Source organism: Typopeltis vanoorti, chromosome 6 (assembly GCF_054136105.1).
Source record: "Typopeltis vanoorti isolate ZY-2024b chromosome 6, IOZ_Tvanoo_1.0, whole genome shotgun sequence".
NCBI lineage: Eukaryota > Metazoa > Arthropoda > Arachnida > Uropygi > Thelyphonidae > Typopeltis > Typopeltis vanoorti.
Window position 1 is genome coordinate 23311778 of NC_143554.1, and position 19874 is coordinate 23331651.

Sequence of the window (19874 nt, forward strand, 5' to 3'; positions counted from 1 at the left end):
TTGCCTTCATTAGCTAACTGCTGCTCATATTTCACTTTTGTACCCTTACCAACTAAGTCACCCTCCTTGCATAGTCTTTGTAATCCTCATGGAATTGGTTATTATCACTTCTCTTATGTTGCCTCCATAATGACTTCTTTCACTGTATTGCATGCTTAATCTCTTCATTTATCCATTTCACACCTACCTTATTTAACCTTCTCACTTTTAGAATGCATTTAGACATTGCTTCTACTAGATAGTTCTTGAATATCCCCCCCAAGCTGCATTGAACTCTTTTCCAACTAACTCCTCATTCCATGCTACACCTGCAAGCTGTCACCTGAGCTCTTCATAATCACCATCCTTGTAGTTCCACATATACCCTTTTCTCACAGAGGTCCCACACTGCTGGCAACCACTCACGTAATCACTTCATAGTCACTCTTACCAACTGCAGGGTGATTTGACACCTCATTCATAATTACATCCTCTGATGAGATGATCAAATCCAAGACCCTCAATCGTCATGTGCCCTCTGTTACATACTGTCTGAGGTAGTTGTCCCTCAAAACTTAAGAAATATATTTTCTTTACTTCCAGTTGCTATCTCATCCTTCCAGTCTATACTGCCATAATTAAAATCACTCATAATGATCATCCTTTTCTTATTTGCTTGGCTAATTTGATTATACATTTCATAGTCACTACCATCCACATTACCAGGTCCACAACAACACCCAACTAAATATTTCATTCTATTTACCTCTATCTCACACCATACTGCTTCAAAACCACTGGCACTTTTTCCCCTCTTGCATTTCTACTTTGTATTGACATAACTCTTTCTCTATCATCAATAGCACTCCCCCCCCCCATTTTTACTCTTTATATCATCACAAAACACATACCCTTCCATCTCATGACATGTGACAAGTATGTCTAGAAAAGGAAGAGAGTTACTGTTTCCAATCTTGATGATAAATTGGATGTGTTTTTGTTGTTTTTTTTTCAGGTGGCATAGGAATGTATTTCATGTTTGGCAGCTGTGGGAACAAATGGTAAAATACATTGACAACGTATATGGGCCTAACCTTGGGGCTTTGGATTTGCTGAATGTGGAGCTTGTTGCTCTTCCTTGCAAACTGATTCATCATCTCAATCTCAACAAGAATGATGGATTAGCATTGGCAAGAGTTTGGAAGACCCATCTACAAGATGGTATAATCTCAACACAAGAAAACCTAATCAGTGGACAGGACCCAAAGATAAGACTACAGAGCAGCATTTGATGTAATTCAACTTTAAATTTTTTTTATCATTTTAGTTTTATTACATATTTTAATTTTTTGCATTATAAAACTTTTAATTTTAAATTTTAACTATTCCCTTTATTCTTTCCCTCATCGAAGGTCAGGATAGTGTAAATGGATAACAAAACAGTTATAATATATCTTATTACATGTATTCTGATGCAGCTTGTTTTAGTTCATATATATATATATATATATATATACCTGATGATAAACCATGTGTCTTGTTCTTAAGTTTCTTGAAAATGGCAACGTGATGTTGCCGAAATATTGAAGTATATTAAAATTTATTTTAATGTATATCCTAGTTGATGTTGTAATTTCCTTAAATTACTTAGTAAAAAATGCATAACCAACGTCTAAGCCTTTCCACGAGAATAATTTAATGTGATCCCTGCAATCTGTTATTTTCTTCTAAATGTAAATAAACTCAAAAAGCATCGATATACAATGCATTTCCACTGTTAACAGTTAATGCCCAACTTGAAAAACAACTTATTTAAGCACATACCTTCAGTTTTCAAAGGAGTGATGTCCTCAATATTTCCCTCTGAATACAATACAGGAAGAGTGTCATCAGAGCTATTCTTGACCTGACTAGTTGTTGTATCTTCTTTTTCCGGTGGACCTGGACCAAAGTCTTCCTCTTCCTCCATTTCCATATCTAGCAGTTCCACGTTTAAGTAATTCTCATATAAAGATTGTTTGGTTTACTATTTATGCCTTCCATGCTTATATATATCATGTATTTTACATGGATTAACATGCTTATGGGAAATAACTTCCTTTATTATATACATCAGGCCCAGAAATCTGAAAGCAAACAAACCACTTTATTTACTAATGAAGATAAAAAAAGAAAATAAACAAAAGCAAATGTCATGATCTGAACAATGATATGTGAAGAAGCTGACAAAATGTAAATGAAAACGTTTAGTACATATACAGAAAAGTAGTATGACATACATCTGCAAAAGGCTTTATTCGATCAATATGGAAGGAATTATTATATAAAGTGGAGAGTAGGAATGAGAAACAATCCTTGAAAGCTGTATACTAAAAAATACAAAGGGAACAGATGTTTTATATGGTTAGTGGGGGGGCGAGTGGAATGTTTTTAACAGGATGTGTTATGAATGCTACTAGTGGAATGAGTTTAAGGTTCAAAATGATAGTCTGTTGATGGAGATATGCAATGATAATAATACTCAAAATATAAAATTTAATAAAAAAAAAACTTAATAATACAGAAATAGAGTGCACAACAATTAAACCAGGAGCAGAGAAAAATATCAGATAAATATATTTTAACTTTAATAGTTTAATCATTAATTCTTTAAAAGACCAACTATAGTCAACTCTCATTATTACAAGCACCAATATAATAAACTTGCTTGCTATAATTGGAAACATTCCAGAGACAGGTGACTAAGACAATATCAGAACTCTAGAATGTTGGCTATAGAGAGAGAGGTTGAAGGAATGTGGATTGCAGAGTTCAGTGGATAGAAGGAAAAGAGGCGATATGGTAGAGATGTTTAAGTTAGCGAAGGGATTTGATCAGAATAATCCAGAGTGAATTATAACAAGAGTACAAGGTGAAAGAGCAAAAACTAGAAGCCATCCATGGAAGTTACATAACAGCGTGGTGAAGAAGGGTGTGAGGAGTAGATTATTTACATGCAGAACAGTGAATGGAACACATTACTGGAATATGTGTTAATGCAGAGAATGTTAAGGATTTTAAGATTCAGTATGATAATTATGTTGTCAGTTGAATGAACTTCCCACGATGAGTCTACTGACTCCATGGAGGGTGTAATAATAATAATGGCAAGCAATCAAAAAAGTCCCAACCAAAGCCCCATAATGCAGTGCTAAGGAAATTCAATGAAGCAAGCTATTTTTAGGTCCCCTATAAGTGTGTCAAAGAGTTGACTGTATATCAATAAAAGGTTGAAATCTATGAATACAAATACTATGAATGAGCCATTTGAAAGAAAGAAAGTAAAAAGATTTCCCTTCTTGAAATAAAGTTAACCTCAAATTTCACCTGACAAGGGCACATCACATTTATTTAAACTGCCATGGCATCTGAACAGCTTGACTTTATCTTTTGCTGCAGATGTACCTCTTACCCAAATAACTGCTTTCCTCCTCCAGATCCCATTCATATTTCTGTAATGCTATTCTAGTGGCCCCAGAATCTTCTTAAAAGTTCAGTTCTAAATTGTCTAATAAAACATTTAAAAGAACCCAAATTAACTGGTTTTAAAGTTAGCAAGGCCAGCTCCTCCCTCTCAACATGTGAGGATTTTATTCCCAGCTAATAAGATTACCTATCTTGAAACAAATGTACACAAAACTGACAGCGATAGTATATTACTGGGATAGAACTATGCTATGCTATACACTATCTAATGCATAAAAATAAAATAATTTACTATTGAAAAAAAAAGTTACCATTAAAGTACAATAAAGTTCCTTCTACTTCAATGCATGCTTTGAACACCCTTCACATATAACACAAATACCAAACAATATCTTACTCATGAAATAAGGACACACTGTGCCATTATATAATATACAGACAGATTTTCTAACAGAAATTTAAAAGGAATTATAAACCTACCAACATACACAGGGAGAAAATTAATGAGAGCTGCTGGAACACAATGGAGATGACTTAACATTTAAAGAATAACAAACACTATTTTTATCAGAACTGCATGGGTGTGGCATTTATTACTAGTTACTCATTCTTCAAAGCACACGGAATGGCTATTAAGGAAATTCTATTTCCTGCCTAATAAATTCCTAAAGTAAGCAATTAAACCTGTCAAAGTTTATTTTATATCATTACTAGACTAAAGAGAACATGCTGAATTTTTTTCTGCTAAATAACTAAATAATCATTTCTCAAGTATACGTTTTTTGAAAATACAGACTATATTAGATAATTTTTTCGATTTCTTCACCATTACAAGCACTAAAAATGAAACAAAAAAAGTTGCAAAAATCATTGTATTTGATTATTTAAATATACTGTCTTGATCGCCTTTAATGCTAACAAAGCTTCTTGGCAAAAATACAACATACCACTATTGTCATTTCATTATAATTGAAAGATGTTAGAAATCAACTATTAATGAAGAAAAAATAGCTTGCAAGAGTAAAACAGCATATAATATTGATATGGATTTAATTGCAATATTTGAAGTTGGGATTCTTCTATTTCTTGGAAAATCCTGGATCCAGAAATATTAATTGCAGTTTAAATGTGTAGCTGCTGCTGCTACTACTACAATATGTCTATCACTGTTTCACATGGCTCATATTCAAATGAAGCATGTTTTGAAATCTCAGTATACAAAATCTCATATCTGCAATGACTGGAAGATCTTGATCGATCTTTTATTATATTAGATCTCCACAAAGTCCAATGACTCTACAGTGCCTATTTTTCAGATTACACACACACATACATAAATATATATATAGAAGCATATAGATTTGGCCACTTCATGAATATGTAAGTAAGAGTTTATAAGGCAGAACATTGGAATAAGATGGTAACAATTATATTAATTGATAACAATACATTTCATCCTAATTACATAGGATTTCTTCAGGTGTAAACATACAAACTAGTAGATAAACAGTAAAAACTAAACAAAGGTAACAACTATTATGTAGTTATAGAACAGCTTTATGATTTATCAATATTTTCTCAGTTATCTCCATGTATCTCAATTCTGAAGCCAAAACAGAGAAGTAATCCAAATACTGGTCAAGCAGTGTCTTATACAATGAATTATTCACCTTAATTTTTGCCATGTAGTCTTATCTTGTATGCATTAGTGCTCCAAGACCTTTCAACTTTGTCCAACTTAATTCTACATAACATGATTAGTACAGCCGATCCATGAAGAAGAAAAAAACATAAATTAAATAATTTTTAAACATCACATTTCTGGTAAATTTCATTTATATAAACAATTTTTTTTAAAAAATTTATTTTGTTCAACTAACTGAAAATGTAGCAATGGTTTTCGGTAAGTGTAAAAACTCTATTCCACAACATAAGATTTTACTTATTTTAGATTTTATTTTACTTATATAAGATCCTATAAGCAAAAATGCTAGTATTTTGCTATTTATGAAGAACCTCAACTTCAGAAGCACAAATACTACTGCTCATTAATGTGACAATCAATCCTAAACATAATTCATCATTCTACACTTTGAAATATTAAAGTTGCCAACCATATTTTATTCCTTAACAGAAAATGCAAAGCACCATTTTTATCACCTTTCATTCCTCTTCATGTTATAGTATTTCATTGGCTATACTCTAATTAATCAAACAGATGAAATAGTAATACAATACTTTATGTGCTTTAAGCTTTAGACAAATATATATAAAAATAAATTCCATACATATATATTATGATTTAAACAAAAAACTAGTACCAGTCTACTAAATTTAACATAATGCATTTAATCTATTATAAATATATATCATATTTTATACCAAGGGCATGTTTTGATCTCACCATATGCTCAATTTAATATGAAATATACACATATGAAAATTACAAAACATCACAACTGGTTATTTATTTATATATATTTTTTAAATAGTTTTCAAACTGGGCATCTCTTTCCTGAAGTCTAGCTCAAGAGATGGGATATGAACAGTATATTTTGTAAAAGAATTACACAAAAAACTGAAATGTTTTGTAATTTTTTTTTTTTTATTAAAAGTACAAATGAATACTGTAATAAGTGTGTTAAAGTGTATATGTACATAAGATTTCATAAGAAATTAATCTGTGGTATTCAACTATTCTGTATACCCTAAAGTAAAAGATTAAATTATAAAATAGAATTTTCACTAAAGAATGGGAAATATAATACAAAAAAAAACTATATATTTTGTGATAATGAGATACTCAACAATGTATAAGTAATTATCTGTACACTAAAAAGATATATGTAAAACTGAGGGGAAGTTTTTTTAGACTAGAGCATATATGTATAACAATTCCAATACTTTCATTATTCTGCCTTTAATGAAAGCAATATATGCAGTAGACAGAATTTAAAAAAAAAACAGCAAGATCTAGCTCAGTATGAATATTAAGCTTCTAGACTACAGAATGTCACACATGCATGCAAAAATTACTCCACCCATATTGATTACTGGCTGCTTATCAAGGAAGACTCAGGTTCCTTACTGTGACCTATTTTCCACACCTCTCATTTACGAGTATTGCTTTAGAAATGATTAGATTTTGTTGTTGGCATGCCCTCACTACTGCATAGTTATATGGGAAGGCTATCTTTACAGGGGACAGGCTTCAAAAGCAAAGTAGAAATTTAAGAATAAAGAGCGGGAGAAGAAGAAAGAACATTAATCACTAAAAACCATAACCAACCAATATTGCAGCTTTTTTTTTTTAATCAGTAATGTCTTGTATAGAGAAGATTATAGAAAATGAGAAAGATTATGTGTAGATTCAATTACACCATCAACTTTCTTCTGGTAAGAAAGGATGTATAAAATCTATTATTTAGTTCACATCTTAGCACAAAATGCATAAAATATAAATTTTAGGCATTTTGTGCCTAAAAAAAAAAGAGGTGAATATGACCTTATGGTCATTTATATGCATCAATAATCACGCAAATATATTTTTATGATTTGTTTATGAAGATATGATCATAATAAAGACTTATACAATATAACAATAATACAAAATGTTTTGTACATGTATAAATCTGGAACACAATTTTTCAGTAGAGTTAAATAATACACTAATGATATATATATATACACACACACACACTAACTCGTTTGTGATGAAACCATATCATCCTTATCTTTTATAGTCCTTACCAATTAAGTATTATCAACAAATATATGCACATCTATAATAACTATCTCTGATATGTTTAGATATAAATTAAAGGGCAAGTGACCCCTACAAGAGATTCCGGAAATGCACTACCAATTGCTTTTATCCTCAAAGTACTGAACTAGCATATGATATTTTCTGACAGCCTAATTGAATCATTACTCTTGAACCATTACAATTCCCTTGTATAGATATGAAGTATTCCTTGTGGTATTTAAAACTAGGAACAACCACAATGAATGCATTCTATATAATTTTATAATAACTTGAGTATAAAATACCAAGTGTGACCTCTAAACATTTTAAACTTGATTTCACTGCAATGTTGTATTTTATATCATGTCACACACATATGCAATAACTTTAGTTTCACTAAAAATATGCCAATTCAATGGTAGTTACTTGGATATATTCAAACCACTCTTCTGCTGAATATCATAAGACCATCTGCATCTTTCCGTTTCTCTGGAAGCATAATAATTATAACATTTAGCTTTACTTAAAGAAAGTTGTGTGTGTGTGTGTGTGTGTGTGTGTGTGTGTGTGTGTGTGTGTGTGTGCGCGCACGCGCGCACGCATACATGCATTTGTAAAGTAAAATCCCAATTATTTGCTGTTAATAAATGAAATCATATACTCAATATCTTTTTTTTGCTCTCCAATTAAATATATTTAATCTATATAGTAAAATCTGAAATGATTACAAATCTCCATGAAATCTCAAGATTCAACGCAGGTGGTTAATTCTTCAACTACTATTTTCACACTATGAATTAAGCCCATTTGGCCTATGCCCTCTCTCATTCTTTTTGTGTACAAATGTCTCAGTATCAATTTTGTAAATATTTCTAACTTGCTTGTTATATCATTTCTTGTTTTATCCACCAATCAGTGAAATACAAGATCTTCATTCAATCTGTGATACATGTCAAGTACTGATAACATTCCATCATCTTCTTATTACTTCCAGATGTTTCAACTTTTCTTATTATTTCTTATTCACCCACAATGTACTGACTGCTCTCCCCATGCAAAAAATAAACTTTTTCATTCCCTTGCAGATTCCAGGAATGACACCACGTCGTTATTCCTTATAATGGTTTTACACACACACACACCCTTTTCAAAAATTTCCACAGTGTCCATATGATATACAACTCATGGGTATACATATATACATTATCATCACCATCACACCCTCCATGGAGTCAGCAGACTCATTATCGAAGGCTCACTCAACTGTCAATATATTTATCATACCGAGTCTTAATATTCTCTGCATTAACAGTATATTCTGGTAATTTTTTCCATTCACCCACAATTCTTCATGCAAAAAAAAATATTTCTCTTACCCTTCTTCACTACTACACCCTTACACAACTTCCAGGGATGGCCATTGGTTCTCACTGTCTACTTTTTTGATCATCCCTTCTGTATTAATCTGATAAAATCCCATCACATCACCTCTTTTATTCCTATCCACTAAATTCTGTAATTTACATGCCTTTAACCTTTCAATCTCTATCTCCCTCCATAACCAACATTCCAAAGTCCTGATATTGCCTTAGTTACTTATCTCTGGACCCTCTCCAACGTTTCCATATCACAATGAAAACGGGGTGACAAAATTCGATCACAACAGTTAAAGTGTGTAAGTATGACCAATACTTTATACAGTGGCACAACCACCACCTTACTACTTAGCATATCAGCAGCTTAATGTGCAGTCTTTGCAAACACTTACAATGTGCCCTCTAAGCCTCAGTCTACTGTCAGTCATCATCCCCCAGACCCAAATCTCATCCACTTCCTGAAGCCCAGTTCCATCAATATAGTACACAGCCTTATATCTCTTCACTCCAATTGCACTGATTAATACTAAAACTACAACCCCACTCTTTTGCAGCTAAAAGCATCTATTTAAATCTTCCTGAAAAAAATCACCTCCAGTCCATCTAACCAATATACTATCTATTCCCATCCTCTGCAGCTTGTATACCAGCTCATCATGAAGTAATCTATCAAATATATGAATCTTCCTTCTTATTATAAAATGTACATACACTGATAAAACAAGACATGCTTTACAAACCCATGCTGACTATCATAAAAAATCACATGTCCACAGGATTTTTTTTATTATGTTTTTATGATATCCTGTATCCTATTCCTAACCAATCTCTCCAATATCTTGACTACAACTGCAGATGTACATTGTTCTTTAAGTGGTAATCTGGCCTGTGGTACTATTTTAGCCTCTTTCCCCTCCTATAGTACCTGTATATCTCATGCAGTGGTACTATTTTGGCTTCTTTCCACTCATTATAGATCTTTGCCCCTGCAAGAGTTTTATTAAATAATCAAGTCAGGGATATATCTAACTCTTTTTCATATTCCTTAAAAATATGTAGTGATATGTCATCCATTCCCACAGCTTTATTAACATCTAACCCAATCAACATCTGATACAATTCTGATACTTTCACTTCTAATTCTAAGAGGACAAATATCAGGAGACTATTGAGAAGAGTGAAAGATAACAGTGTAGTCGGAAAGGCTGCCAGTGTGTTACCCAGGTATGATGATGATGATGAGTTGCACCAGAGAGCCAAAATCATGAATGGTATGTTGGTGGAGCTGTGCGAGGGGAAGGGAGTGGAGTTTGTGGATGTATGGCATGTGTTTGAGGGAAGAATGAAATTATACAGGTGTGATGGGTTGCATTTAAATGGCTTTGGAGTGAGTGTGTTGCAGAAAGTGTTGCTGGATGAAAGTATAGTGTGTGGAAGTAGAGTGTGTGTGCGTGATGCATGCCAGAGATCAGAAGGAAGAGATGAAGAGAAAAATCAGGAGAGTGTACTGAAGAGACAGAAGTGCTTGTCAGTGGAAACAGTAGTGGTGTGTGAGAGAGAGGAAGAGAGAACAGAAATACAAGAGGAACAGGGAAACGGGAGGGGAGGAGCTCGGGTGGACAGGGAGACATGGCACAGAGAGAGAGTGAATGTTGAAAGTGGCAGTGAATGTGTGCATGAAGATGGAGTATATTGCAATGTGAGTGGAGACTGATGAGGTATATATGGTAAGAAGTGATAAAAGTGATTTGGCAGGTGTAGTGAGGAAATCACAACCATCATATGGCTTTGATAAGACTGGCTATAGACCTAAAAATGAACTATTGTGTTTGTTTACAAATGCCAGAAGGATCAGAAATAAAGGGGATGAAACGGTTTCAGTGATTAAGTTTATTCACCCTCAAATCATTGGAATAAGTGAAACATGGTTGAATGAAGATGATATCGCAACAGGAATAGAAATGGAAGGGTAAAGTATTTTTCATGAGGATAGAAAGGGCAGGAAGGGAGTGGGGAGTGCTACTGATGATAGCAGGGGAATTAAGTTCACATAAGGTAAACATGAAAGGGGGAAATAACAGCAATGGTTATGAGGCAGTGTGGTGTAATGTGGAGGTTGAGAGGAAGACATATTTAGTTGGATGTTGCTATAGGCCTGGGAATGTGGACGGTGGTGATGAAGAAATGTATAAACAACTTGGATTAGTGAACAAAGGAAGGGTAATTATTATGGGTGATTATGGCAGCATAGATTGGAATGAAGAGATAGCATTTGGGAATAAGGAAAGTGAATTTCTCGAGTTCTAGAGAGATAACTATCTCAGGCAGCATGTAAAGAAAGGCACACGAGGATCAAGAGTTCTAGATCTCATCACTTCAGAGGATGTAATTGTTAGAGGGGTTTCACATTTTCCTGCAGTTAGTGAAAGTGATCATGAAGTAATCACCTGTGTTGTGGCTAGTCGTATGCAGGCTTTTGCGAGGAAAGGATATATGTGGAATTATAAGGCTGGTGATTATGACGAGAATAGAAGACAACTTCGAGCTATAACATGGAAAGAGGAGTTGAGCACTAAGGAAATAAATGCTGCATGGGAACTTACAAAGAAATACATAACAGCATTAATGTAAGAATGTATCCTGAAGGCTGAATAAGGTTGGTGTAAAATGGATGAATGTGGAGCTTAAGCATGAAATTTGGAAAAAAAAAGTACTTTGGAGGAAGTACATGATGGATAATGGTAATCAGTCACATAAAGAATATAGAGAACAAGCCAGGAGAGTGACTCAGTTAGTAAGGAAAACAAAAGTAGAGTATGAGCAGAAATTGGCAAATCAGGCTAAGAAAAACCCTAGAGAGTTTTTTTTTAGATATGTGGCAAGTAGAAGGAAGAATGATCATAGAAAGATGAAGTTAAGGAAGATACCTACATAAACAATCACATCATCATCCAGTCCAACAGTACGGCATTTTAAAAACACTTACACACAGAGCCAGAGCCATTTGTTCTAACGATACAGCACTGACCACTGAACTCCAGTACCTGTGCCATACGTTCTTAGCCAACGGCTACAATCCCTACAAAATAGAAAAAATACTACATAGGCCTATTACTGTGCCCTCCCTAATACACAAGAATACAACATGACCATTTCTATTCCCTATATCAGAGGTACATCAGAAAAGATAGCCAAAGTATTGTTGAAACATGGCCTTCCCACCACCTTCAAGCCTCATGTCAAGCTGGCAACTGTGATCCGCTCGCCAAAGGATAAACTTCACCCTTTAGCACACCCAGGAGTGTATGAAGTTCCATGTGACTGTGACTTGGCCTATTATGGGCAAACAGGAAGATCAGTGAACATCCGCCTGGAAGAACATGAAAGATACATTCGCTACTATTACTATGGCAAGTCGGGACTGGCAGGCCACGCTTTGGACACTCCATCACACAGGATTAGATGGAGGAAAACGAATGTGCTATTTAGGAGTCGTTATAGATCTGAAAGATTATTTTTTGAGTCAGCAATGGCTTTGAAGAATTCTCCCAACCTTAACAAATATGGTTGCATTAATTTGCCAAAAATTTGGGAGACGGTTATCCTAAAAAAAAACTCTTGGATAACTGCTGCTGCTTTTTTTTTTTTCCGTTAGAGGGTACCAAAAATAGGACTTTAGATCTTTTGTCTTTTGCAATTATATTGTTTCACTCACTCACTGTCGCGTTTACATGTGTGTTGTGCTCTGATGATGCTGAGTTGAAAATCAGCGAAATATTAGCGTTAATAAAACATCCTTGTTGATAAAAGTGTTTGTAGTGTTGTTAATACAGTGAAAAATAAGTCATGAATAACCATCAACGCCTAAGCTTATCTGTTAGGGCAGGTTTTGACATTTGGTAAGCAACGATGGGATGCCAAGCATACACTTGGTGGGGAAACTTTAAGAGAAGTAGAGGAGATGAGAGATCTAGGAGTAATGGTGGACAAGGACCTGAAATTCAGGGGCCACACTGCACAAGTTGTGAAGACATCACATCAAATAATGGCAATGATGCAGAGAACCCTGACATGCAGAAATAGAGAGGTTATGATTCCATTGTATAAAGCCTTGATCAGGCCTTATATATAGGGATTATTGTGCACAGATTTGATTGCCTGCTTTTCATGGTGATGAGGATATGTTGGAAAGGGTACAGAGAAGATTCACAAAGGTAGTTAGGTGGCCTTTGGAACGTGGAATACGTGGACAGATTGAGAGAATGTAAGTTGCAGAGTCTAGTGAATAGGAGGAAGAGGGGGAGATATGATTGAGACATATAAACTGGCCAGGGGTTGTTATCAGGTAGACATGGAAGAGATTTTTTATAGAATTGGAGAGGGAAGTAGAACAAGAGGCCATTGCTGGAAACTGTATAAGGAGGGTGTGAGCAAATGAGTGAGAAGCAGGTTCTTTGCATTGAGGGTGGCTGGTGAGTGGAATGCATTGTCTGAGTATGTTGAGGACACATTGAATCAGTTTAAGACACGGTTGGATGAGAATTGTATGCAATTAAAGTTTATTTTTCACTTGGTTAGAGTATAATAAATTTAGTTTAATCCTTTATCCAAGTGTGAGTAAACAAAGTTTGCGCCCGAAAGTATCTTCAGGACTGGGGTAAGGTGGTACAACACCAGAGCAACTCGTTGCAAAGGTGGAGCAAGCTACCAACACTCCTATCTCAGTATCTCCTATAATGCAAAACACATCTCCTTGCAGATATGTCTAATGTCATGCATTAAGGGAAGGGCCACTACCCAGACTAGTTTCGACCTTTACTGAGGTCTCTTCAGTGGGAGCCAGGCCCAAGTGGAGATACCAGGCAGAAGCATTAGCAGGTCATCTCTACCTATAGGAGTTGCCAAATGGTGTGCCACCCTTTTTTAATAAATTACTCTGGATTTAGAGAAAGATGTTGAAAGTTTATTTTTCACTTGGTTAGAGTATAATAAATTTAGTTTAATCCTTTATTCACATGTGAGCAAACAAAGTTTGCACCTGAAAGTATCTTCAGGACTGGGGTAAGGTTGTACAACACCAGGGCAACTTGTTGCAAAGGTGGAGCAAGTTACCAACACTCCTATCTCAGTATCTCCTATAATGCAAAACACATCTCCTTGCAGATATGTCTAATGTTATGCATTAAGGGAAGGGCAACTACCCAGACTAGTTTCGACCTTTACTGAGGTCTCTTCAGTGGGAGCCAGGCCCAAGTGGAGATACCAGGCAGAAGCATTAGCAGGTCATCTCTACCTATAGGAGTTGCCAAATGGTGTGCCACCCTTTTTTAATAAATTACTCTGGATTTAGAGAAAGATGTTGAAAGTTTATTTTTCACTTGGTTAGAGTATAATAAATTTAGTTTAATCCTTTATCCAAGTGTGAGCAAACAAAGTTTGCACCTGAAAGTATCTTCAGGACTGGGGTAAGGTGGTACAACACCAGGGCAACCGAGTCCTGAAGATACTTTCAGGTGCAAACTTTGTTTGCTCACACTTGGATAAAGGATTAAACTAAATTTATTATATTGTATGCAATAGTGAGTACCTCCCACGATGAGTCTCTTAATCCATGGAGGTTGGGTGTTGATAATATAATTCTCTTAATACTTGCTTCCTTTCTACATGTTGCACAGCATCATTTACACCAGTATAAAATACACTGATGAAGTGCTCATTATATAACTTCACTATATCCTTTGTATTGCTCTGTTACAATAACTATCCACTAGTGTCAACCTACCATAACTATTCTTCTTGCTTGCCATATAACAGAAATATTATATGGAATTATGCTTGGCCTGACTTGTCAATCTTCTCTCATATTCCATTTTTTCCCCCTTTAACATGCATGTCATCTTCTTAGCCCTGCACTTTATACTCCCCGTACATCTCATCACCACCAAATGTCTTGTACCTCATCCATAAATGCTGCTTGCTTGATTTCACTATTCGTCCATTTCATTCCTCCTCTATTTATATGCTTAACTGTTATATGCAGTTATTCACTGCTTGTTCCAGATACTGCCTTAACAATACTCATGCACTGTCAACATGTTTTCTCCACTACTCATCAACTGAAAGTACTGATGCTGGTTGACTATGGAGATTTCCGTAATCACTCACCTTATATTCTACATAAATCTTCTTTTTTTTTTTTTTTTGGAAGTAACCATTTCTTGTTTCACCACTTCCCAAACAAGTACCACATGATCACTCTTTCAGGAATAACTGCTTAAAACCTTAAGACAGTTATTCCAAAAATTTCAACAAATTTATTCTCTTTGTTCTGATACACTATTTCTTCCTTGCCGTTCATGTAATTAAAATCTTCCATTAGAATAACCTTCTTTTTACACGCCAAACTAATTTGCCTAAACATTTTATAATCAGTACTCTCTACATTCCATGTTAGTTGTCATGTAGCAAATACATGTTTTTTGCAAAATCCAGTTAAATCATGTATGGATTCCCTTCATCAACTACTTTATTATAAAAGCAATCCAGATTAATGAACCAAAGTTCCACTTAATAAATTCATGCTGACCACCATAAGTAATACACCCATATCCATCTAGCAAGAGCTCTGTATATGAGATCTTACTAATTTTTCCAAAATATTAACCACAACAGTATGATGCGTCTATTTTAAAGTCACCTTTGGAGCTATCTTATCTTCCTTCCACTTCTATTTAGATCGACTTTCATTAAGCAGCCAAATGAAATTATACTGTCTGTTTCTCATCCCATTCAATTAAAACCTGGTAATAGTTTTCGTGAAATATCTAGAATCATTACCTTGTTGGCATCCAGCAGCATACGTTGCATTCTAAAAATTTCACTGATTTCTAACCTTTCCCATCACTTCAGAAATAAAACTATAATAAATTTAGTTTAAATTTAAATAACCTGAAAATATATTCAGGACTGAGGTAAGGAGGTGCAACACCAGGCAACTCCGAGCAAAGGTGGACCAAGTTCTTATTATTGTCTAACCACTTGGTTAGACTATAATAAATTTAATTTAAATTTAAATAGCCTGAAAATATCTTCAGGACCTCAGTCCTGAAGATATTTTCAGGTGCAAACTTTGTTTGCTTACACTTGGATAAAGGATTAAACTAAATTTATTATAGTCTAACCAAGTGCAAAATAAACTTACATCTTTCTCTAAATCCAGAGTAATTCAATAATAAGGTGGCACACCTGTTGGCAACTTGTATAGGTAAATATGACCTCTCCTATTGCTTCTGCCTTAGGATCTCCATGTTTGGGTCTGCCTCAATAAAGGTCAAAAATGGCCTGGGTAATGGCCCCCTTCCCTTAATGCATAGCAGTATACATGCAAGGAGATGATGTGCTTTGCATTATGGGAGATACTGAGACAAGAGGTGATGAGCGCTTGATCCACCTTTGCTAGGAGTTGCAACACCTTACCTCAGTCCCAAAGATATTTTCAGGTGCAAACTTTCCTTAGACTATAAAAAATTAAACTAAATTTATTATAGTCTAACGAAGTGCAAAATAAACTATCAACGAAGTTTATTTAATCGCAATCATTTCTCCTAAAACTAATCAATAACAAAAGAGCATCTTGGAATATGACAAGGGACTAGCAATGCTAGTCTCTTCTCAATACTCTGCTCCTTTCTTACTAAAGTGGTCCCTTAGTACTATTTCTAGGCCTCTGTGAAGTCATACACTCATCCCAGGAGGCCTAACTCTCTGTGCTGATGAACTTCAGCAGAATTAAGCTAATTTCTATCTTTCTGAACTCCATTTACATTGTCAATGTTGTTAAATATTTCTTAACTAGCTCCCAGACATTGTACCATTGTAATCATCTAATCTATTTTGACCTCATTGTATTGCCACATGTTATCATTTTCTCAGGCAAGCACACTCCTATTCTTTACAGAATCATGTTGTTCAATATCTATACATACACTTTTCACAGCCTCATTTAAAGTCTTACACTGATGTCTCTCCTCTCTCCCATTCTATTGTTTTTCCTCTTATCTCTTTTTCTCACATTTCCTTTCTTCATTTATTTTCTCCCATGCTCTTATACTTTCAATTTTCTCTTGTTTTCCTCATATTAGCTAACTTCTTCATTCCATTCACATTCACCCTCCTCAACTCACTTGACATGCTTTCCCACATATCCTTATCACCGCAATTGTGCTTAAGAACCTTGCTCTCAACTGACAATTATCCACTATAATTGACACATTTTCATCCACTATTCTACTATCCATAGATATCTCTGGTATTCTTGTTACCCTCAATCATGTTACTCACCTCTCTGCTGACACTCAATCCTTTCCAGTATACATCTTTCTTTCACTGTAACTAAAAGTAAAAAATACTGAAACCTTCCACCAGTGCTCTCAACTGCCTATACAGATATACCTGTTTCCATTCCACACCTACATTTGTGATTGATAGGAAGCATAATTTGTTGCAAAAATCCCGTAGTCTTGCCCCAAACATAATCACTAAATGATTGCAGACTACATCACAATGAACCAGACAAGAAGAATATGGCAGTTACAATGACAGCAATGAGGAGCATTCCTCAACAGTAAAAAAACTTCACCAAGCAGCTAAACAACTCAAACACTATATACCTAGTCACAATCATCTACAAAAATAAATTTAACATAAATTTACATAGTATCACTATGTATATATTTTTTTAAAATTAATCCCTTTTTCTGCATCTTGGTGGTCACCTTTTTCCAGGATCTGGTTCTTGAACTCCTTAAGCCATTTTCTGGAGTTTCTATATACTCCCTTTGATCCAAAGCTACCCCCCCCCCCATTAACTGGCCACAGGTGATCAAATCTTTCTGTGAAGAACAGCTGAAATCCAGTCTGATGAAGGTCTTATACAAAGAACAAACATTTCTTTGTCCCTATTAAAATTTTTCTCATTATTAACATATATATTCCTTTGTAATGTATCTCCTGAACTTTACACCCTTTGTCTATCACTGTTCTCTAAAATCCTGTACTCTGAATTATATCAATTTCAACAGAAATAGTGTTCCATATTTGCATTTCAAAGTGCAATACCCTACACTGAGGAACTCAGAACTCATATACCACTCAGGAACCCAAGTCTATTTAAATTCTTTTGGAAAGTTGTTATACTAGCATCATTTTCAATCACCCACCCCAATTCAGAATTAGTAATAACAGCTATCATTCCTCAAACCACATTAAGTTAAACATCACGACTTACGGAGAAGTCCCATAAGCCACCAGGCATTCTCTTCTGAAACAGTAATTCCATACAAATGCACACACAACAACTCGCCAATACTATCAGACTATCTATCCTCAAATATATATTTCCAATAATTTTAAATAAACAAAGATAATATGACATTTCTAAATTATGACAGGTAATTGGCTTTATTAACCAAACAAAGAAAAGAATATCACTTTGCATCAAATTATATGCTCATTTAAAAAAAAAAAATAATTATTAAAAAATGTAGAAAGTTATTTCAACTTGGTTGTCAGGTAAATTAAACTTCGTAAGAAATTAATTCTTGATTATTCTTTTATTCATGTGAGGTATCTTCATTACTAGGCCAATTGTATACAGATGCTAATGACTTTGCATTAATTGCCTTAGAATTTCATAATGCAAACACACTTTGTTTTGGATGTTTATAATGCTCTGCATTATGGGTAGGGTCACTATTCTCACTAATTTTTGATGAGATCTCAACAGTAAGGGCCTGACCAAGAAGCATATAATGGAAGGATGTCTTCTACATGGGAGATAACCAAGGAATGTTTGAAGAAAGCAATATAAGAGTCAGGAGGAAAAATCAGTTAGTAGTTAGATGGATGAGTGGAATTATTATGCAGGAATCGCAGAAAAAGTGGTGATGGATATATAAAGAGTGATCAATGAACTCCTGAGTAGTACACACAAGATAAGCAGAGTACAACAGGAAGCCTACCAAGCAGGTCAGAGAAAATCTAACAAGTTCCTTTGCCGTGTGGCAAGTAAAAGGAAGAATGGAAATGGAAGGATAACCTTAAGCTGATGGCAGATAAAACAGTTGATTTAGTGAGTGATTGTTCTATAAGGGTGTGTGCCACCCAAGTAAAGATACTGCAATTACAATATTCTGTTTACTAGAGCATACATAATTTTTACCACCTCTTATTCTATCAGCAGAATCAAGTGGGTAGAATATGTGTTGCATCCCTTCTTCTGTTTCAAGGATAAATATCTAGTTGCTTAGATTCACTCACTTTTTATAATAAAGTGGTAGAGCTAGAAAAGACATGGTAGGATTCTGAATGGTAGGTTATTGCAGAAATCAAACAAATGGGAATAGATATTAAGCTGGTGACAGAATGATAATAGGGTTGCTGATAAAGAGGCGTATGCCACAGAGCACTGAACATGACTCACCAATGCTTAATCTGTTAATCTTATTTCACTTCAATTCATCCAGATCATGTCTATGATCTTGTGGACAGCTTGGAGGGGAAACAATTATTTGTTGATAATGCTATGCTGAGAAAGATAATAATAAATGAAGGTGACAGACTCTCCAAAAAAAATTTGAACATGAAGGTAAGGATCTGGAAAAGAAGTGAAAACTAAATCAGTTTCTTGAGGGAATGGTTAATGCACTGCTAATAAATTAATTTAAGGAAAGTTGTAATATATGAGGGAGAGGACCTTCCCGGGTGAGTCCTAAGACTGCACAGAAGTGTTCAAATAATCATGACATGCAGCTGCTCATAAAGGAGTATGCCAGAAGACATTTTTTCCCTTCATTATCACTTTAGTGACAGAGTAGCATAAAAAAAGAATCATGGCAGATCTTCATCAATGCCATTTGTATAAGATACAAAAGGCAATTATCTTTTATCTTATTTTCCTGATTATTATCTATATATAATGAAGAACAAAAATGTTGGCATAAATTTACAATTTGTCTATTCAGCCATTTGTTAAAGCCATATATGGCTTTCTGTGTTCAGATCCGGTCACTGGGATTTGAGGGGAATAAAGTAACCTTGGAAAAGGTGCAAAGACAGATAAAAAAAAAAAATTATATCTCAGGACTATACAACATTGATCACGAGTCGAGACTGAGGACATATGGGTTGCTGAGTTTGGTGGATAGAAGGTAAAGGGGATATATGATTGAGACATTTAAGATTTTGAAAGGTTATTATTGTATTAACACTGAGGAGATTTTTCACATGGTAGAACAAGAGAAAGGAGCAAG

General features: G+C 34.7%; 1 protein-coding gene across 5 annotated transcripts in view; it reads right to left on the reverse strand.

Annotated features, from left to right (window-relative positions):
* Positions 1 to 19874, reverse strand: part of LOC150105337 (uncharacterized) — a 409874-nt gene that overhangs the window by 379565 nt on the left and 10435 nt on the right. For all 5 annotated transcript variants that reach the window (XR_016548478.1, XM_090394715.1, XM_090394718.1 and 2 more), the window contains exon 2: positions 1804 to 2105. Coding sequence is in view for 4 of the 5 variants with exons in the window: in XM_090394715.1 (XP_090250841.1) it covers positions 1804 to 1954 (151 nt within the window). In the remaining variant the exon portion in view is untranslated. The remainder of the gene's footprint in view (positions 1 to 1803; positions 2106 to 19874) is intronic.